Source organism: Suricata suricatta, chromosome X (genome assembly GCF_006229205.1).
Source record: "Suricata suricatta isolate VVHF042 chromosome X, meerkat_22Aug2017_6uvM2_HiC, whole genome shotgun sequence".
NCBI classification, from domain to species: domain Eukaryota; kingdom Metazoa; phylum Chordata; class Mammalia; order Carnivora; family Herpestidae; genus Suricata; species Suricata suricatta.
The window spans coordinates 82,121,148-82,143,730 of record NC_043717.1 but is presented as its reverse complement, the minus strand read 5'-3'; the positions used below and the strand labels follow the sequence as shown (position 1 = coordinate 82,143,730).

Here is a 22,583-nt window from a genome sequence, read left to right as displayed (position 1 = left end):
TGCAACTTAAAAAAGAACCAGTTGAGGGGCGAACTGTCTCACATTGGAGGTAGAGATTACTTAAATTAAATAAAAGCGGGCGTTGCACCTGAGTGGCTCAGTCAGTTAAGTGTCCTAGTCTTGATTTCAGCTCAGATCATGATCTCACAGTCATGAGATCAAGCCCTTTGTCAGGTTCTGCAATGAGTGTGGAGCTTGCCCGGGATTCTCTCTCCCTCTCTCTCTGTCATTCCCCCTTCTCTGTCTCTCTCAAAATAAACATTAAAAAAGAAAAAAACAGTTGAATGTTGGGTGAAGGGGACTAATTTGGTACAATTTGAGGTGGCGATGGATCCAATCCCTCGCTTTAAAATGAAAATGAGGGCGCCTGGGTGGCCCAGTTGGTTAGGTGTCCAGCTTCAGCTCAGGTCAGGATCTCATGGTTCATGGGTTCAAGCCCTGCGTCGGGTTCTGTGCTGACAGCTAGCTCAGAGCCTGGAACCTGCTTTGAACTCTGTGTCTCCCTCTCTCTCTGACTCTCCCCTGCTCACACGGTCTCTCTCTGTCTCTCAAAAAGTAAATTAAAAAAAATTAAAAACAAAAAAGAAAATGAAAATGAAAGGGAAAGAATGAAACGTGTATCTGTTTCCTAGCGGAAATAGAATTTCAGAACAACCAAAGCCTAAGAGCACTGACTGAGGGCAGTGCTTTAGGGAAGAGGGCCAGCTTATAAATGATGATAGGAAAATCGTCATTTCACTACACCTGCTGAAATCATGGACTCAATCCATGAGACCAACTGGCACAAAAAAAGCATTAGCTAAAGAGCCGAGCTAAAGAGTGTTGAAAGGGTGCTAACCTACCACCTCGAAGACTATCTTTGGGCGGCATGGGGGGGGGAGTGGAAATCAGTGTCAACGGCTGGAGGGTCACCCCGTCATCACCTTAAACACAGTGCTCAATCTTAGCCTCCCTGACGGTGGGACAGCCGGATGCTACCTGTCTCCTAACAAGTGGAAACCCTTCACTATGGACTGAGTGTTACATGGTAGTATGGAATGAGTCACTTTGAAAGTAACGGCCATGCTATTTATATGGCTATAGGTATGTAAGAAAGTGGTCCTCGTTTTTCTTTCTTTTTCTCTCTCTCTCTCTCTCTCCTTCCTTTCTTCCTTCCTTCCTTCCTTCCTCCGTCTCTCTCTTTCTCTTTCTCATTTTTAAAGATACACACTGAAGTAGGAAAAAACAACAACAACTAAGCAGCATTTGGAAGTCAACTCCAAGTTATAAAGCCACTTTCCCATCAGGAATGTAGAACTGGCACAGTACTGAAAACATAATTGGTTTCCAAGAAGTGGGGGGAAGAATAGATAATTTTTTACGGATGAAAAAGAAATGCAGATGCAGGGAGAAAACCAGCTCCCTCCGCACAGCCCCCTGCCCCCAAACGTGGCTCGCAGCCCAATTAGTCACAAAGAAAAGACAAGCACCAGAGCAACAGGAAGAAATGCTGTTGGCCATAGTGTTACCATGGCGATGAGCAAAACACTGTCAAAACAGTGGAAACCTTAAGGAAAACTATACGGAGGATTTCACTTATTTGTGGCCACACCTAAAGAGTTTTTGTAAAGAATCTCGCTGGATGGTGTAGTGTGGAAGAAGAGGGTTCAGAAAGGGCATGGCTGATTTTTCAGGCTCAGGAGACACTAGCTTTGGCCTCCAATGGCTTCGGATTCAGGTTCTGCAATGGCCTCTCTGTATGACAGTCCTGGAGAAATAGCTCTCTGGCCCCCAATGTCCCCATTTCTAAAATGAGGGGGTAGGACTGGCACTGAAGAGTTTTAAAAATTAACAATTAAAGATAAATAATTCGGGGGTCTGGGTGGCTCAGTTGCTTAAGCATCTGACTTCAGCTCAGGTCATGACCTCGAGGTTTGGGTGGGAGTTCGAGCCCCGTTTTGGGCTCTGTGCTGACAGCTCGGAGCCTGGAGCCTGCTTCCGATTCTGGGTCTCCCTCTCTCTGCCCCTCTCCTGCTCACAGTCTGTGTGTCTCTCTCTCAAAAATAAATAAGCATTAAAAAAAGATAAATAAGTCAACGTGTAAAACGTCCACCTACTGGACAACCATTAGGCCATGTTCATTCTATAATTCGATAATTCTAGAAGTAAAGGGCTTGTCTTTCTGCTGCATATGCAGTTCAATTCATAAGGCTTGCTGACGTGCAGAGAAAAGATTATTCATTTGCTTAAAGAGAAAACATGAAAATTTGTTGTGTTCCTTTTCCCTGTCTGGCATTTGTATTACACATTTAGTTTTAAGTCCGAGTTGTATTTAATGGTCTGGAACTCCCAAAAACAAAACATCTTATGCTTTGAGTGGCCCCATCTTGTCAGCGTGCCCGCCTTGCTAAATTATAGAATTCTGACTCATCCGGATAACATATTATCTTCTAGACAGTAAATTGAAAAAAAGCAATTTTCCCATCTCTGAGACAGATAATTGATCTGATTTTTCTGTCAATGTTACTGCCGTTCACTTTATCACTCAGGCTTGAAACCTTGAGATTATTTTTACTCTCTGTACCTTTCATCGCCCACAGAGTCCGCAAGTTGTAATAAGTTGCCTTTAATAATGTCTCTTGCGTCAATCTCCCCTGCTACCGTCTAAGTTCAAGTCCCTATTATCTCTCAAACCCAGATGACCGAAATATTCTCTGCTCCTCTAATAACTTGTACCAGGCTCCTTTTTTATTACAAAAGTAAGACGTGCTCATGATAGGCAATTTGGAAACTTCAGAAAGGAAGAGAATAACGTCAATTATCCACACCGTCCTTCTGCCCAGAGATGGTCATTTTGACTCCTTTCCTTCCACTCATTGTTCTGTGTGTATATTTGAATTGTTTTTTTTTATATATAAAAGTTAGGATGCTCGTGTACTATGTAGTTCTGATGTTTCTTATTCTTGTACCAGGAGCAGTTCGCTGTGACATTTAAACGCTCTGACAATCCGACCTGCTTGTTCACTAATTCTCCATTGTGGATGTCTCACCGGTGTCTAAATTCTCCATGTTACGGACAAATGCTGCACTGACCGTCCTGATGCCATTGCTGGGTTATTTCCTCATCTTAAAAGTGTAATTATAAAATCACAGATTCTTCCCCAGGTGCCCTCCACAAAGAATGAATACCATTCTCCGGGCCCAGCAGCAATGCATGAAGAGGGCCAGGTCTCCACCCCCCACCTTGGTCCCACTTGCTGATTCTGAGTATTATCACTCTTTACAAATGTATTAGGCTGGGAATGTATGTCATCAACGCTTTGGCTGTTATGTCCTGTATATAGTCGTGAGTTAAAACATGTTTTCAGAGATATTGGGACTTTCTGCCATGGCACTTTGACTTGTCTTCATTCTGCTGAGAGGGAGAGCAAACTCAAAGGTCTTTTGGGGGTCTGGCATGTCAGCTCCACGTGTGAAACCACGGGGGGACATGGGAACGAGAGGGCCAGAGATGAACTGGTCGAGTGTGCACCGTGCCATGTGGAAAGACTTTCAACATGCCACATGGGCCAAACAAAACGTGTACGTGGCAAGGTCAGGACTGGGTCCCTGGCCTGCTCCCACGCCTCCCCCTCTAATCCATTCCCCGCAGACTGGTGTCAAAGTGATATTTCTTGTACCTTCCCATAGAAGGTCAGCCAGAATAGGACTCCAAACCTTTTGCTCAGAACTCCCCTACCCCAACCCTGTCTATCAAATAGAACTCTCAGAAGGTAGTGAGGTTCTTGGGGACAAACACCCTAGTTCCGGGAGGCAAAGCAGCAGAGTGGAAAGAGAGAGAGAGAGAACTCCAGAACCAGACAGTTCTGGGGCAAATCCTGCCTTATGACCTACTAGCTGTGTGACTGCAGTAAAGTCACTTAGCCTCGCTGAGTCTTCATCTCCTCATCTGTAATTAAAAACACATGGTGCTATAGCACCCACACCAAAGGACAGTTTCAACCACGCAAGAAGGGGAAACAAGCAAAGCACCTAATAAATATGCTGTATAACGGAGTAGACATTCAGTGACTGGCTAGAGGTGCTCAAGTACTGTGCACAGTCCCTGACCTCCAGCAGCCATCATGATAGCTGGGGAGATGAACAAAGAGATGGTAATCCTAAGGAAAACAGCCAGAACAGTGTTTTTCTTTCCTTCCTTTTTTTTTTTATTTGGGAGAGAGAGCACGCGTGTGAGCAGGCACATGAGTGGGGGAGAGAGGCAGAGGGAGAGAATCCCAAGCAGGCTCCACGCTCAGTACCCAGCCCGACCCTGGGATCATGACCTGAGCCGAAACCTAGAGCTGGATGCTCAACTGACGGAGTCCCCCGGGTGCACCCTAACACTGCTTTGCTAACTGTGCCCCACGAACTCTCCTGCCAGAACAGGGATCATCTCGGGGCCTATGCAGATTCCCGAGACCCATCAGGCCTCCTGAATCAGGCTTTCTGGAGGAGGGGCCCGGGGGTCTCTCTTCTTACAAGCGTTCCAGTGGGCTGTGACTCAACTGAAGTTGAAGAGGCAGCAGTTGGTTGCCATATTTACAGGAGTTACACTTGACCTACCCGCCTCACGGGGACCCACCCCCACGGTCTGGCAGTATAACCATGACTTGATGAAAAACGGATCCAGAGGAACCCTCCTCTGAAAGCAAATCTGCCTCGCAGCCTTGCTTCCCTCACTGCACATCATCGCTGCTGTTGCGAATCGCTTGTTAGTGCAAGAACTGTTTGCGGGGGGCACCTGGCTGACTCAGCTGGTCTGGCATGCGACTCCTGCTCTCAAGGTCGTGAGTTTAAGCCCCACGTTGGGTGTAGAGCTTACTTTAAAAAAAATCATCTGGAGATTAACAGTAAAGGGAAAGTAGCCACAGTAATAGCAACCCTGGACGCTGGCTGAGCGCGTATAAATGTACCGGGCATGCTAAGCAGTCGTAGGTATTAAATGAGTCTCTTCCGCAGAACAAGGCCAAGAGGCAGGTGCTATCATTACCTTCATTTTACAAATGAGAACACTGAGGCACAGGGAGGTTAAGAAAGTCACCCAAGGTCAGACAGATGGGAAATGAGATTTGAATCCAGACAATGCGACTCCAGATCCCAGGCTATTATGTACTACGTGGTACTATTTCACTAAATCAACCACCCTTGTGCCTGATATTACTGATTGAAGATATATGTGTAATCATATTGGTATTTATTCCATTTAGCGTCTTTATTATTTTATTTGGGTGCACGTACTTATTAGAGGAACCTGAAACTCTTGGGTTCCCCTGAGGTCTTTGGTTTTCTGGCCACAAATTCAAGCATGAGAGTCTGCAGCGAACGAACTCTAATGTCTGGGGTGAGCGTGCGCAGTCTCTGGAGGCTTGGAAGCTTGTCCAGACGACAGCATGAACGAAACTCTATTTCAGTCATTCACCCTGTCTTTCTATTTCCCCAAATCACCAAGGGTCAGAAGCCCTCCCCTTTGGACTGGTCTCATCAGGAAGGCTCCTCTCTCTGAGGGCTTGGCTTAAACAGATTCCCTGCCCCCGAGAGGGCACGAAGCCCAGTGACAGGAGATGGGCAGAGGATTCTGAGGACTTTGCAAATGGTGTGCTTAGTCTGAGATACAAGATTTTTTTTTGACTTATTTTTTATTTTAAGTGGGCTCTAAGCTCCATGTGGGGCTCAAACTTATGACCCTGAGAGCAAGGAGGGCCATTCCCCATTCTTGGGCACCCCTAAGATACAACATTTTAAATCAGCTCTTCCTTAATCGTTTAGGTAAAATGTAGTTTAAAATAAGCAATTTTGCATTTTGTTTTAGAGAGAAAGCGAGAGAGCACGTGCAAGTGGGGGAGAGGCAGAGGGAGAAGGAGGGAGAGAACCTTAAGAGAATCTTAATCCACACCCAGCGTGGAGCCTGACGTGAGGCTTGATATCACAACCCGTGAGATCATGACCTGAGCTGAAATCAAGAGTTGGATGTAACCGACTGAGCCACCCAGGCGTCCCCAAATAACCAATTTTGAAATAAAGCTCTGACATGTAAAGCTCTGACACGTGTTACAACATGGATGAACCTTGAAAACCTCACGCTAAGGGAAAGCAGCCGGACACAAAAGGACAAATATTGTGGGATTCCGCCTACGTGAGGGGCCTGGAACAGGCAAACTCATGAGAGACAGAACATAGAAAAGGGGCGGCCAGCAGCTGGGGGAGGGGGAGGTAGTGTTTAACGGGCACAGTTCCTATTTGGGATGATGAAAAAATTGCGGAAATAGCGAAAATGGTTGCACAACACTGTGAACGTGCTGAATGTCATTGAACTGTATACTTAAAAAGGGTCAAAATGGCAAATTTTATGTTGTTTTTTCACAAATCCCATAGCCTCCAAACAAAACCCAATTTCGAATTTCATGGAATCAATACTTACCAGGCTATCCTCGTTCTGCTCTCCAAACATTTCTTTAAAAATCTTGCCAGGATCAGGAATTGGAGGGAATATGATGATCTTGAGCCTTCAAGGAAACAAAGACATGGTTTTTTTTTTTTTTTATCAAATCCTCCAGGAGACAGGGATGTACCATTTAAATAAAGACACCTTATTTTTTTTAAATTTTCTTTAATATTTATTCATTTTTGAGAGACAGAGAGAGAGAGAGAGAGCGCGCATGAGTGGGGGAGGAGGCAGAGAGAGAGAGAGAAGGAGACACAGACTCCAAAGCAGGCTCAGGCTCTGAGCTGTCAGCACAGAGCCTGACATGGGACTCAAACCCACAAACCGTAAGATCATGACTTGAGCTGAAGTCAGACGCTTAACCAAATGAGCCACCCAGATGGCCTAATAAAGGCACTTTAAAAGAAAGCTCAGACAAAAGATGTAAACGAGTCATCTTTGGTGATAAAGTAGGTGAAGAAATTTCCAGAAGAAGCTGAGAAATCCATGTCCTTAGAGCACCAAGGATGGGTGGAACAAAGGGGCCGTTGGGATAAACACCTTGCTCATACTCTTCTCATTTTTAAAAGTGTTTTCAAGCTTGGAGCGCCTGGGTGGCTAACTGCTTTCGACTCAGGTCATGATCTTGCGGCTCATGAGATTGGCCCCATGTCACCTTGGACGCTGCTTGCATGCGCACGCTCTCTCTCTGTCTCTCTCTCTCTCAAAACAAATAAGAAAACAAACAAACACTTTTCCATCTTCATTGAGATATACTTGAGGGAAAAAAAATTATATACATTTGAGGTGAACAACAAGATGTTTTGATATATGTATACATTATGAAACGATGACTACCATCAAGCAAGTTAACACATCCATCACCTCACATGGTTATGACTGTGTGTGTGCGAGCGCGCGACATCCCTATAAATAAATAATAACGGTGCTTTACTCATAGGCCACATGGAGACTCAGTGCTCATAATTTCAGGGAAAACAAAATCTGAGAACAGGGTTCATTCCTCTTTAATTTTACTTTCTTCTTCTCTCCTCTCCCCTCCCCATCTTTACGCCCTTTGGTGGCCTTGCCCCATCTCCCAGGCTCTGAACATCGGTGCGGCCCAGGGCTGCGTCTCTCGCCCTCTGTCCCACTCACTGTACGAACACTCTCTTTCAGCCTTAGAGCTTTGGGTCCATTTACATGCTGAGAACTCCCAAAATTCTATCTCCGGTCCTGACCTCTCCCTGAATCTCCAGATGCACTACCCAACCACCCATCTAACAATACTTGGTATCGAACAGTCATCTGTAACTGACATTCAAAACTGAGTCTTCCCCTTTGCCCTCGAGCCAGCTCCTGGCCATCTCCTCCCTCTCAGCAAACGACTCCAGCGTTCACCCCGTTGCTGACGCCCCAAGGCTGAGCTCTCCGTGAACCCTCACTCTCCCTCAGACGTGCCAGCCAAGCGGCTATTGGCAAGTGGGTTCAGCTGTACCTTCCAAATGGATCCTGCCTCTTAACTAATCTTACTACTGCCATCGCTCACCTCCTTGGCTGGACTGCTCACATCTTTCCCCCAGAGCTCTGCCACACCTCCCAACCGGCCCGCCTGCTTCCGTTCTTGTCCCAGCCAGATCGTCACTCAGCAATTATGCTGACCCTTAAAATCTGGTCAAGTTCCTTTCCCCGCCTCAAACTGTGCAGTGATTCCCCCTCATGCTCGGGATGAAATCTCAATTCCCTGCCACGGCCCAGGTCTTGGGGCTCTGCCAACCTGTCCAGCCTCGTCTCCTGTCCCTCTCCCCTTGCGCACCCCGAGTACCATCTCTCAAAGACAACTTGGGGAAGTTCTCTTTCCCACAGTTTTAAAGTAGCAATGCTGGAGCCCCTGGGTGGCTCAGTCAGTTAAGCATCTGACTTCGGCTCAGGTCATGATCTCACAGTCCATGGGGTTGAGCCCCGCATTGGGCTCTGTACTGACAGCTTGGAGCCTGAAGCCTGTTTTGGATTCTGTGTCAACTTCTCTCTCTACGCCTTCCCCTGCTCATGCTCTATCTCTCTCAATCTCTCAAAAATAAACAAACATTTTTAAAAACCTTTAAATAAATAAATAAATAAAGGAGTGATGCTAAGACTTCATTCCAAGTGCTACAACCCGTGGCTGTAATAGGCTTTGGAAAGATGAGAGTGAACATGGGGCCCGTCGATAATTCTAAACACACGCAAAGAGAAGAGTGCCTGAGCAGGGTCTTGGGAAATTAACGCAACCCTTTCCTCACCAGAAAATGGGCACAATAATCCTTCTGTGCCGCGCCATACTACCAAAAGCCATTTATAGCCAAAGTGCTCCTAATCCATAGGGGGAGACACCAACGCCCTTGCCAACAGTAGTCATTGGAGCGGCTGGGCTGGCAGAAACCACCAAGCCAACCGGGGCAGCCGCCTCACCTTTTGAGATAAAGCAGGAGGATTATGACAGCACCGGCGACGATGACCGGGGTGGCAAGCAGCATGGTTATGTAGAACGTGGGGTCAGTGCTCTCACCTGGCAAACGAAAAGATATGAGAAATCAAATGCTTTTAGGGAAAAAAAAAAAACAAGCAATGGGCAGATCAAACTAGTGAGATCGCTGGTTTCTCTGCGCTCTACCCCAACCTGTTTTCCAAAATCCTTCAATTCTTTTAATTTTTTAAATGTTTATTTATTTCTAAGAGACAGACAGAGCGAGAGCAGGGGAGGGGCAGAGAGAGAGGGAGACACAGAATCCGAAGCAGGCTCCAGGCTCTGAGCCGTCAGCACAGAGTCCAACAAGGTCCTGGAACTCAGGAACCGTGAGACCATGACCTGAGCTGAAGTGGGACGCTTAACCGACTGAGCCACCCAGGTGTCCCTAAAACTCTTCAATGATGTCATTTTCCGTTCCCTTACCAGTGAAAAACAAAGTCCTGTTCTAGTGCCCACAATGCCGTGGCTGAAGAGACACCTTGAGGACTGTCTGAAACCAGGAGACGTTAACTACTTCCAGACACTATTCACAATGTCATCCCTGTTCGGAAGATCATGCCATTAACAGTGACTATCTTTTCCTGCCGGTGACTTAACGACTATTAGAATACCTAAGACAATCCTAACTACCACTCCTACTATTCTTAACTGGGCATGCACTCTGTGCGCAAGAGAGGTAATGGTGTCTCCCGTTTCTACAGATGAGGATGGCAAGGTTCAGAAGGGTTTAGTACGTCAAGCCTCAAATCCGGAATCGTCCAGTTCTCAAGCTTCTCAATAGCCTGAAACGCTGACTTGCTTATACTTCACACACAGAATGTCACGTCTACTTACACGCCCATCTTTTCCACTTACACGGCCATCTTTTCCACTAGGGCATGGCCATCTAAAAAGCATCACCGGGGCCTAGCATCCCTGTGTTAGTCTCTAAGGTGACCCCAATTGATCCCTGCCTCCTGATATTCACACCCTTATGCAATCTCCTCCCCTTGAGGGTGGGCTGGACTCTCTGACTTGTCTGTAAAGAACTGAACAACAGCGCTGGTGTCATTTCCAAGACCCGGTTACAAAAGACTGTGGTTTCCACACTGGCTGTCCTCACACACTCTTGCTTGGGTCACTTGCTTGAGCAAGCCAGTTGCCGTTTCATGAGGCATGAAATGCCTCCCTGAGGGGAGGCCCAAGTGGCAAGAAACTGAGGGAGGCCTCTGCATTAGCTTCCAAAGCTGCCGGAGCAAATCGCCACCACCCATTGGCTGGCTTACAACAACAGATGTGCGTTCTCTCACAGTTCCGGAGTCTAGACGTCCAAAAGCAAGGTATGTGCAAGGACAGTGCTTTCTCTGAAGGCTGTAAAGAAAAATCTCTCCTTGCCTCGTCCTAGCTTCTGGTGACTCACAGGAACCCTTGGGGTTCCCTGGCAGCACCTGCATTACTCCATTGTCTGCCTCCATCCTCACAGGGCCTTCTTCCCTGGGGGCCCCTTGGTGTTTCTGTGTATCGTCTCTTACGATACTAGTCATCGGATGTGGGGCCTACTCTAAGATGGTGTGACCTCATCTTCACTTGATCATAGCTGCAAAAGCTATTTCCAAACAAAGTCACATTCACAGATATGAGTTGGGACCCGAACCTATCTTTTTGAGGATACGACTCAACCTGCTACAGCCTCCATCCAACAGCCGGCAAGGAACGGAGGCTTTCCGATGACCACATAAGTGAGCCTGTAAATGAGTTCCACAGCCCCCGTCAAGCCTCCAGGTGAGACTGCAGTCCCAGCCAACAGCTTGACTGTAACCTCATGAGAGAACTGGGGCCAGAGATGCTGCGCCATGCTGTGCCCAGATTCCAGACCCACAGAAACTGTGAGATGCTAAATGTGTTTTCTAAGCCACCAAAGTTTGAGGTTCATTGTTATACGACAATAGATAAAGAATACAACCATGTCCGGTACATAGCTGGTTCAGTCCCTCAATTAAGAGGGAACTGACTACCTCAATAACCTGTCTCTCCGATTATCAGAGAACTATCAGAAAGTTCTTCCATTGGTCCTATTTTGCCCCAGGGAGCCACAAAAGAAAATAACCCCCGCTTCTACGTCACAATAGCTCACATATTAAAATTCAGCACCCAAGCTTGCTTCATCCAACCACTTTTCCTGAAGTTTTGTGATTCTTCAACATTCCAACAACCCTTTCAAGGACAGATTCCAGTCTGCCAATGAAACTACTACAAGTGGCCCCCAGAGTAGAACACTGCACGCTTCTGATGTGGTCAGGACACCGTGCCGCACCCTGTAGTGCCTCCACGTTCTGGGTGCTGCACTGTCACTGAGGCCTGTGGCTGCACGCTGGGGGGTATTTAAAAATCCAATGCTGAGTCATTCCTATCCTCCACCCCAGACACATGCACACCCGTGAAATGCAGCTCTTTCCAGGGGCGCCTGGGCGGCTCAGTCGGTTAAGCATCCGACTTTGGCTCAGGTCATGATCTCACGGTTGGTGGGTTCAGGCCCCACAAGGGGCTCTGTGCTGACAGCTCAGAGCCTGGATCCTGCTTCAGATTCTGTGTCTCCCTCTCTCTCTGACCCTCCCCTGCTTGCGCTCTGTCTTTCTCTCTCCCAATAAATGGATAAACATTAAAAAATTAAAAAATAAACGGGGCACCTGGGTGGCTCAGTCAGTTAAGCGTCCGACTTCAGCTCAGGTCATGATCTCTCAGTTTGTGGGTTCAAGCCCCGCATTGGGCTCTGTGCTGACAGCTAGCTCAGATTCTGTGTCTCCCTCTCTCTCTGACCTTCCCCTGCTCACACTGTGTGTCTCTCTCTCAAAAAAAAAAATAAAAATAAAAAAACATTAAAAAAAATAATTAAAAAAAAAAGCACAGGTCTTTCTGATCCCGTTCTTGGGCCTGACACCCAGTTTGCTCAGGCACTCTGTTAATATGTGAAACTGTTGTCTTCAAACCTGGATACAGTTTGATTTCTATCCAACGCCATCAAGGTCATTGTTCTACTCTTGATTCTGTTGCCGGCCCGTAGGATAGTCCTCTAGTGTGCTGTGAGTTAAACCTAGGCAATCTGGCCATAATTAAACAGAAAACGCAACATATTCTCTGGAGGACCTGGGGAGTGTGGCGCCGCCCTGGCCCCAGCCCATCTTCTGCTCCGGCTCAGTCTGCACAGCTGCTGCTTTCAGGTGGCGTCGAGGGCTCACCCCTCACCTATGCTCATCGCCTGGCTCCAGTTGCTCCACAGCCTGTCGTCCTCGTAGCACAGCTTGTTTGTTCGCACTCGGATCCGCACCGTGTTCAGAGTGTCAGGGAGCACGCCGGGGACCATGAAGCAAATTGTACCCTTAGAGGTGAGACAAACACACACGAGGGATGTTATCAGGCAATTCTCTTTCTCTGCTTCTGAATCCTGTGACATTAGAATCATGTGCTGAATTCTGTGTGTGATCAAGACTCGGATGACAGCCCCCATGGTCTCACTTTAACTCCTCAAGTGAAAACGGGCAATAACCCACAAAACAAAGGCGTTTCTTCTGCTCAGAGCGGTTCAAACTGAGGCTATGGTCACCCCGTCCCACCCCCAATCACTCTATGAGTTTTAAGCCCAAATAGCTAAAGTTGAATTCACTGACCTCCAGGTTTCCCTCAAATTCTGAATTCTGACATTTGGCCTCTTCAACCTTGAAGATATAAAAAAACAAATGAATTCAAAAAGAATTAAAAGGCTACATCGTATCATTTAACCATTTCTAACAAGGTTTCCTTTTATCCCATCAAAAGAGGACCAGGTGAAGTAAAAGGTTAGTTTTTTGTTCATTTTTTGTTTTTTAATAAGTGGTGCTGAGTCGAGTATAGCCCCATACAGGGGGGAAAAAAAGACTCTTGACCCCTACCTCACTCTATTTACAAAGTCCATTCCAGATGGACTGCAGATCTAAATGTGAAAGTTAAAATAAACTGAATAAATATATAAATACAGCAAGATTTTAGAAGAAAACGTAGAACATCTTCACGACCTTGAAGCAGAGAAAGATCTCTCAAATTAAACAACAAAATAGTAACCCTACAGGAAAAATTGTTATAAAGTCACCCATATTAAAATTAAAAACATCTTCTATTCATCAAAACATATCCTATTGAGGAAATTTACAAAGTAATGCATCGAGTAAAATAAGATATGTGCAATTTCTGATGAAGAACTTGCAAACACACCTATTTATAATGTGTACTTATATTTATATGTAATATGCCCCCCACACGTACATATAGCCCACCAACTAATAAGGAAAAGATAGACAACCCAACAGAAAAACTGGCAATAGATTTGAGCAGGCATTTCACAAGAGGGTATTCGAATTGCTAACGAACATGTGCAAAAGTGGTCAACTTCATTAGTCATCAGGGAAATGCAAATTAAATCCACAAGATAACAACACACACACTTCTCAGACAATACCAAGTGTTGACGAGGAGGGGAAGCATCTAGCACTCTCAGCTTCTGCTCTCACTAGTGTAAATGGGCATGACCATTTGGTAAAAGTCATATTAACTCTTAGAGACCATCATACGTAACCCTGTGACCCATACAGGCCCAAAAGAAACGTATGCACGTGCGCACCAAGGGACAAGTGTGCAACTGTTCGTAAAAACTCTACTCACAAAGCTCCGAACCGGAAACTATCCAAATGTCCACCAAAGGGAGAATGGATAAATCAACTGCGATAATATCAACATAACGTTGGGTGAAAGAAGGCAGCCGCCCTCAAAATGCAAATTCTGTAGAATGCATTCATGCAAAGCTTTAAAAGTGGCAATGGGGCCATCTGGGGGGGGGGGCGCTCAGTCAGTTAAGCATCCAACCTTGGTTTCAGCTCAGGTCACGATCTCACAGTTCATGAGATCAAGCCCCGTGTCTGGTACTGCGCTGACAGCATGGAGCCTGCTTGGGATTCCTTCTTCCTCTTTCTCTGCCCCTCCCCTGCTCACTTGTTCTTTCTCGAAATAAATAAATAAACTTTAAAAATAAATAAATAAAAATAAAAAGAGGCAACAAGACTAATCTACAGGATTAGAAGTCAGGGTAACGGTCGTTCTTTGGGAGAGTAGTGACTAAAAGGGTTCATGATGGGGCTTCTGTGGTGCTGGTTCATAAGTGAAAAATCATTTGCAAAAATCACTTGTGAAAACACATTGAGCTATGTGTAACAATGCGTGCGATTTTTCTATAGGATACGCTACATCAATTAAAAGTTTTTAAAAAAAAACGTCTCCTTTGTTGAGAGTATAAGACATCAAAAACAACTGAATTAGAGAAAAGAAAGTATAATGCAAAATTCTCTTCCATACAATTTAAAGCACTTGCTGTCTGATATAGACAGAAAGATCAGTTCCGAAAATGCAAATATTTCAAAACTAGAGTAAAAAACTCAACAGTGAAAATCTGTTGCTTAGTATAAGTAGTCTATTTCTGGCCAACAGGTTACATGAAAAGATGTTCGATGTCACTAGTCATCAGGAAAATGAAAATCAGAACCACAACGAGGCATCATCCTATACCCGTTAGAATGGCTAACATCACAAAGACAAGAAATAACAAGTGTTGGCGAGGATGTAGGGAAAGGGGAGCCCTCGTGCACTGCTGGTGGGAGGGCAAACCAGTGCAGCCACTGCAGAAAACGGTATGGAGGTTCCTCAAAAAATTAAAAACAGAACTACCCTATGATCCAGTAATCTCACTATCCAAAAAGAACAAAAACACTAATTCAAAGGGATACATGCACCCCTATGTTTATTGCAGCATTATTTACAATAGCCAAGCTATGGGAAGTGTTCACCCGTAGATGAATAAAGAAGACGTGGTATGCATACATGATGGAGTATCATGGATAAAACTCGGGAGGCACTGTGCTAAGTGAGCTAAGTCAGAGAAAGACAAATACTGTACGACCTCACTTATATGTGGACTCTAAAAAAGTTGAGTTCACAGAGGCAAAAAGTGGGATGGTGACAGAAGGGGCTGAGGGACAGGGGCGAGGTAGAGAGATGGTGGTCGAAGGGGACAAACTTTGAGTTATGAGTTCTGGGGCTCTGATGTACGGCATGGTGACTGTAGTTAATAATACCGTATTGCATACTTGAAATTTGCTAAGAGAGTAGATCTTACCTGTTCTCACTATTTTAAAAAAAGGTACCTATAGGGGCACCTGGGTGGCTCAGTTAGTTAAGCATCCAACTCTTGATTTTGGCTCAGGTCAAAATCTCACAGTCATGAGATCAAGTACCACGTCGGGATCCACGGTGAGCACAGAGCATGCCTGGGATTCTCTCTCTCCTTCTCTCTCTCTCTCAACCCCTCCATTGCTCACACATGCACACATGCATGCTCTCTCTCTCTCTCAAGATAAATAAATAAACATTTAAAAGAAGGTAACTGTGTGAAGTGACAGATGTGTTAATTAACTTGATTGAGGTAATCATTTCACAAGATACACGTACATTAAATCATCATGTTGTACACCTTGGAAATAATCACACTGTACAACCTGAATATACACAGTTTTTACTTGTCGATTGTACCTCAATCAAGCTGGAAGAAACACTCTACTCCTGTCAAAGGGATGTTTAAACATGAGACAAAGACCAGAACACAGAACTATGACTTTGGACCATGAACATTATTCACTGACTGGTTCCCAGCAGCATTTGTGAGGAGCCAGAAAGCCAGCTGAATGATGGAGAGTCACCCTATGGATACTTCTTCCAGGGCAGAGGGAAGGCCACTGTGGAATCAGAGACCCGCTGGGGAATCACAAGTGTCAGCTGCCACTTGCGGATTGGGTTGCAGGTTTGTGTGTCTCTCTCCCTGGGGCCCTCTCCCAGATCCTTATGCCTTCCAAACCTCAGCAAATCACGGTGTAAATGGAAGGTTCTGGGCTCTTGTTCAAATGTAAATTCCCTTGAATAGTTTATGGGCTGCTCAGATACCTCTGTGGGAGCAGGAAAACAAGGGCCAGAGGACCAAGCAGAGAGTGGGTGGAGGGTGGTTAAGTCATTCCGTGCTTTGTGACTCAGTCATGAGTTACCTCCGACCCCAGCCCCCATGTGATGGCACCAGTGGTGTCCCAGCCTACTTCCCCCTCTTAACTAAAACACCACCTCAAGGCTCGCAGAGAGGGGGAAAGAAAAGGGGCCAGGGGAGGGGGGGAGGCTCTAATCAGCAGACCTCAAAATCGGTGAGTGTGCAAAAAGCTGATGATATTCTAGGAGAGGAAGCAGCTGGTGAACATCTGCTAGGAGAAAGAACGTTCTACTCCAATGTGTAAACAGAGTTAATTCCAAATAGGCTACAGTTCAGATTTAGGAGAAATTCTGCAGCATGTACATTGTCTTCAGTTCGAAAGTTTGTAAAAAAAGATAACTCAATTCAATAATGAGTTATTAAGGGACGGCCATGCACATGGTGTTTATACCAAATAGTCTCAAAGTTTGATACATAAAGACCAACCTTTGACTACAGAAAGACCAACTCATTAGCTGTGTGGCCTGCAGCCAGTTACTTAACCTCTCTGAGTCTTAGTTTCTCAATACAGATTAATTAAACACAGATTAAAATAGAATCATTCCATGGACTGTTGTGCGCTCCTGTATAAGAAGTACCTAGAAGAGTATCTTTGTGGCACATCAGAAACAATAAGGGATGGCCATTATTATTTTTTATTTTTTTATGTTTATCTACTATTGAGACAGAGAGAAATAGAGCGTGAGTGGGGGAGGGACAGAGAGAGAGGGAGACACAGAATCCGAAGCAGGCTCCAGGCTCCGAGCTGTCAGCACAGAATCTGACACGGGGCTTGAACTGATGAATCATGAGATCATGACCCGAGCCGAAGTCAGACGCCCAACCAACTGAGCCAGCTAGGTGCCCCTGGCCGTTACTATTCAGAGGAAGTATTGAGGTGGTACCCCGTGGTTAAAAACACAAGCTTTAGGGCTAGACTCCTGCTGAAATCTTGACGCTGCCACTAACCTTAGGAGTAACCTCTGAGATTATATTTTCTCATCTGTGAAATGGGGACAAAATAATAGGACCTAGATCGTCAGGGTAACCGTGAGGATTACATGAAAGAGTGAGATAATGTGCTTATTAAAATGCCTACTACAGGGGGGCCTGGGTGGCTCGGTCAGTTGAGCAGCCAACTCTTGATTTCAGCTCAGGTCGTGAGCCCAGGGTCGTGGATCGAGCCCCGTGTTGGGCTCCATGTTGAGCATGGACAATCCCTGCTCAGGATTGGAATGTTCTCTCTCTGCCCTCCCTCTCCCCCACACCCACTCACACACACATTTTCTCTCTCCAAAAAAAAAAAAGTTAAAAATTAACATAAAACGCTTACTACACAGTAATTGCTCGATCTGTGTTAGCTGCTGTTAGGAGCGGCACAAAGTAAACACCCCCTAACTCCTCCCCATAGGAGCTTTTATTTTTAGTCAAGAGAAAAGGCCCAAACATGTGATTGGGGTAACTCAGAAGGACATAATTCGGTGCCAAATGAGTAATACAAGCAGCATGTGTCTCAGGATTTCAGACAGAAAAGATCAGGGGCGGCGGGAGTTGTCAAGTCTGCTTCAGCGCCCTGACAGCTGACTCCGTCGTAAACCCTAGCCTCACCTTCTCCCCACTTGGAAGCCCTTTGCTCTTTCCCTTTGCAGCCCTGGATGGGGACACCTCCTGCTGGGATGGAAAATGGGCATTCTATTTCGGCAAACAGATTCACCTGCAACTGCCCGGCGGTCCGCTGTGGACCTGGTCACTCCCTCCCTCTGGAGTTACGGCCTGTCAACAGTGGCTTATTTTAGCAAGTCTTTTGAAACTCCCATGATGAGCTAAAACAGCTACACCAAGGCATTTGCCCACGTGCGAAACGCCGGGGTCCTTTAAAAGCCCACACAGAACACTCGGTTCTAAGCTCTGCAATGCTAATACACACGGGCTGGGCAGGTAGCACACTAGGGACAGCATGGTCCCTGTGGCCTTGTGGCGCCACCTCATGGAAACGACAGTCTTCGGGGGGCTAGGGTAGTTGAATCTGGGCAAAACTTCCCCATTTTGTTGTTGTTGCTGTTGTTTTGGTTTCTTAAATTTATTTAAATTCAAGTTAGGCTGCAGGAGAAGATTTTAGGGATTCCTTGCTTACACAGAACCCCAGTGCTCATCCCAGCAAGTGCCCTCCTCGATGCCAGTCACCCATCTAGCCCATCCCCCACCCACCTCCCTCCAGCAAACCCTCAGTTTGGTCTCTTACAGTTTGCCTCCATCCAATTTAAGAGCCGAAACCCCACTTTGTTTGTAGTCCAAACAAAAATGTTTGAGGCCCAAGTGTAAAGCTGAAGAATAGGACTGACGGCCTGAGGTTACACCACATCCTGTTATGCCCAGTGGCCCACAGGGACCTCTAATTAGTACGCTTTGTATTAGCTTCCCAAGAGCGTTCATCATCCAATACTGACTCCTCAAACTGGCCCACCTCCGTTGCCACAAACTCCAAGAAAAGGGGATGGCCACACCGGAGCCTCGAAATATCTAGCCGTGCTGACCCCGGCGTCCCGCTTACGCCTCTTTTCCTACTATATTCTGGCCACATCGGTCTCCTCTCTTGTTTCTCACACAGGCCAAGGCCATTCCTGCCTCGGGGTCTTTGTCCTTGCTGTTCCCTCCAGCCCCAGATCTTCACAGGGCTAGCCCCTGCTCGTCATTCTGGTCTCATCTCTAATGTCGCCACTTCAGATGACCGCCCAACCTCGCATTCCCTCAGGCCCGCCCATCATGCTACTACATGGCCGTTTACGTTTCTTCACAGCCTCCATGCTCTGAGATTAACTTGCTCATTTACATACTTATTTTCTAGTAGGCAGGTTTCATGGAAAAAAAAGACCTGTGCGTCAGGGTCACATGCACATAAAACAGTGTTTGGCACACAGTAGATGTGGACTGAAAATGTGTTCAGCAAACGAATCGATGAATGGCTCGAACCTTATGGCCAACGCCGTGCCCATGAACCCGCAAGCCTTCCACCACGCCCTATTTCAGACAAGAAATTTCATTACCATCGTCATCAGGTGAGCTACACCTAAGAGCTACATTTCACTGACTGTATATTACCCTGTAAGAAACGCAAGGGACAGGAAAAAAAAAAAAAAGCTAAATTAAATCAACCGGCTAAGGAAAACTTACGTAGAAAATATCATTCGTCTCGGTTTGGCTGTTGTTGACTTCTACTTGGTAAGACAGGCACCTGCTATAAAAATTCTGTGGATTCTTCCATTGCACGTACAAGTTACCATTTTGGAAGAAGAGCCGTTTAATATGTGGGGGATCAGGTATCACTGAAAGACAGAAAGAGAATACAAAGTGGCTTCTCGAGTTTATTTCGCTGAGGTTCACACATGGGCAGAGATCACCAAGGTCGCGACGGATGGACAAAGCTTATTTTGAGCTGCCTAGCAAAATGGGTCTAAAGAACATCTCCAGGGGTCACTGGCAGAGGACGTGAACTCTGACCTGCATCCAGTGAGAACACGGATGGGGTGCACTCAGGACATTCAGCTGTGACCAAGAATTAAGAAAAGAAGCCCTTAGGTCCACATGTGCATCCTCCTAATGGATTATGAGGGGCACCAGGTACAAGGGGAAATTCCCCAGCTGCCACTCACTTGTGCCAAAGACCACAATGAAAACATCAGCCTGGTCTCTGTCACACGCCACAGCACGGAGGAAGCTCAAGGACACTATGCTAAGGAGATAAGCCCATCACAAACATTGTAGGATTCCACCCATTAGACGTATCTCAAGTAGTCAAAATCATCGAAAATAGAAAGCTGGTTTCCAAGGGCTGGGGGAGGGGAAATTAGTGTTTAGTGGGCATCGAGATTCAGCTTTAAGAAGATTTGAGAAAGTTCTAGAGATCTGTTGCACGCCAATGTGAATATACTTAACACCACTGCGCTGTACAGTCAAACATGGTTACAATGGGAGGGACCCCTGGGTGGTTCAGTCGGTTAGCCGACTAACTCTTGGTTTCAGCTCAGGTCATGAGCTCACAGTTCATGGGTTCAAGCCTTGCATCCTGCTCTGCGTTGACAGTTCAGGGCCTGCTTGGGATTCTCTCTCTCCACATCTCTTTCTGCTCCCCCTATCTCTCTCTCTTTCTCTGTCAAAATAAACTTTAAAAAAAGAAATATTTTAAAAAATGGTTACGATGGGAAATTTAATGTTATGTGATTATAACCACAATTAAAAACAAAGTAAAAAAAAAAAAGGGTATCTGGGTGGCTCAGTTGGTTGAGCATATGACTTCAGCTCAGGTCATGATTTTGTGGTTCATGAGGTCAAGCCCCACATCGGGCTCTGTGCTGATAGCTCAGAGCCTGGAGCCTGCTTTGGATTCTGTGTCTCCCTCTCTCTCTCTGCCCTCTCCTGTCTCTCTGTCTCAAAAATAAACATTAAAAAAATTTTTTAATAAAGTAAAAAGAATTAGCTTAGTCAATTTACTTTTTCAGGAGTCAACTATGATTAAGACTAAGCAACAGAAGAGAATTCGGATGAGAGGCGCCTGCATGGCTCAGTCAGTTGAGTGACTCCTGATTTCGGCTCAGGTCGTGATCTCACGGTTCATGAGTTTGAGCCTCACATCAGGCTCCATGCTTACAGTACAGAACCCACTTGGGATTCTGTCTCCTGCTCTCTCTCTCTCTCTCTGCCCCTCCCCCACCTGCATGTGCTTTCTTTCTCTCAAAAACAAAAAAGTTTTTAAAAAAAGAAAGAGAGAATGGACGATGAACAGAAAAGAACTTAAAGAAACCATCTTCTAGCTGAGAAGGAAATCCCTTTATGGCACCACTAATCTCCAGGAAGAAGAGTAGCAAAATGAGCTTTAAAAGGTCCACCAAGGACAATCTGCCAAGCCAGGGGAAGGATAGGGAAGGGTTTTGCTTCAGATGATCCCGCTTGGCAGGTTACCATGACCTCACTCCCCTGGCCTTGGGTCCACTACTAGAATTCACTTCCATAACTATCGGAAGGGGTGGTAAATAGCGTTCTGCTCACAGACGCAGGAACCTTTGTCCATTCATGGTTAGCTGCCTGCAAATGTTCTATATACGGCGCGGCCAGAGTCAGAGCTCCCTGTTGGGACCTTGCAATAAATAAATAAACATGATGCTCATAGCAGCCTGCTGTAGAGGTTTACAAACACGCGTGTACCCCACATCATCTGGAACTTCTGACAACCCTTTGAGGTTGGAGGGACTATGTGCTCTATTACACAGATGAGGAAACACTTAAGACAGTTTATATGCTTTGTCCAAAGTGAAGGCCTGGGACCTCAAGCAGATGGTTCGCTCTGACCGGTGGCCACCATGCTGCCCAGCCCGTTAGCTAGTCTGAGTATCACTTCTGATCACTCCTCCTCCAGTCTCGTCCTTTTCTCAGCTAAGAGGTATAGATTATTCAGAAACTAGATCTGATTTTATTCTGCGGCATCATCCTCTCCAGGATCCTCTCGAGATTATTATTTTTTTGGTTTATTTATTTGGGGGAGTCGGGGGAAGAGGGGCAGAGAGAGAGGGAGAGAGAAAATCCCAAGCAGGCTCCGCACTGTCAGCACGTGGCTTGATCCCAGGAACCGCAAGATCATGACCTGAGCCGAGAGTGAGAGTTGCGTGCTTAAGGGGCTGCGCCACACAGATGCCCCTAAAAGAGAATAGATCTTAAGAGTCAGAGAGCCTTGGGGGCGCCTGGGTGGCTCAGTGAGTTAAGCATCCGACTTCGGCTCAGGTCATGATCTCACGGTTTGTGAGTTGGGCCCTGTGTAGGGCTCTGTGCTGACAGCTGAGAGGCAGGAGCCTGCTTTGGATTCTGGGAGACACCCTCTCTCTCTGCTTCTCCCCTGATCGTGCTCTGTCTCTCAATAATAAATAAATGGCAAAAAAAATTGTTTTTAAAGAGTCAGAGAGCCTGGTTCCAATCTCAGTTCTATAACTAATTGAATGCTCTATGTCTGAACATGCTCAGAAGCAAACAAGAACAAAGCATGTGACCCATGGGCTCAACAACTATTAGAATTTGCAAGCCTGCTCCTTTAAAAAACTCAAATAAAGGCATACATAAATGCAATCCTTTTTTCTGGGAAAATCCTGGAAGCAAAATCATCACTTTTTTAGTATCTGTATTGATTGTTCAAAAGGCATAACACTTTTTATCCACACTGTCGCACGGGACTTCTAAAACTTACCATGAGAAGTCAAAGGCACTATACTGAAGGATGGTCTAATTTTCCCTGCATTATCCTTGACCACTATTTGCACGCTGTGTTGTTCAAAACTGGAATCCTTCAAGTTTGTCAGAGCAAAGGAACAACCGATGTGTTGCCCTTCTCTATAGATGTTTTCGCACTGAAGAATTTTTCCCAGGCTGCTGTGCCTACAAGACATAATGAGACAACTTTCTGGATTTTTCATAACAAGGTATTCAGGAAACAAAGGCAGACATTTGTTTGCATTCCGATGACTCAAGAGGGCCATGAAAAGCAATATTTGCAATATGGAAAGATAGCTTTTCCTAAAACC

The 22,583-nt window shown here is 45.9% G+C and overlaps 1 protein-coding gene across 1 annotated transcript in view; it reads right to left on the bottom strand.

Annotated features, from left to right (window-relative positions):
• The window catches only part of IL13RA1 (interleukin 13 receptor subunit alpha 1), a 57,028-nt gene that overhangs the window by 14,154 nt on the left and 20,291 nt on the right, over window positions 1-22,583 (bottom strand). Inside the window, exons 6-11 of the mRNA XM_029929689.1 lie at window positions 22,250-22,437; window positions 19,192-19,343; window positions 12,596-12,643; window positions 12,174-12,306; window positions 8,894-8,990; window positions 6,440-6,524 (exon numbers count right to left, since the gene is read on the bottom strand). Coding sequence (XP_029785549.1) covers window positions 6,440-6,524; window positions 8,894-8,990; window positions 12,174-12,306; window positions 12,596-12,643; window positions 19,192-19,343; window positions 22,250-22,437 — 703 coding nt within the window. The remainder of the gene's footprint in view (window positions 1-6,439; window positions 6,525-8,893; window positions 8,991-12,173; window positions 12,307-12,595; window positions 12,644-19,191; window positions 19,344-22,249; window positions 22,438-22,583) is intronic.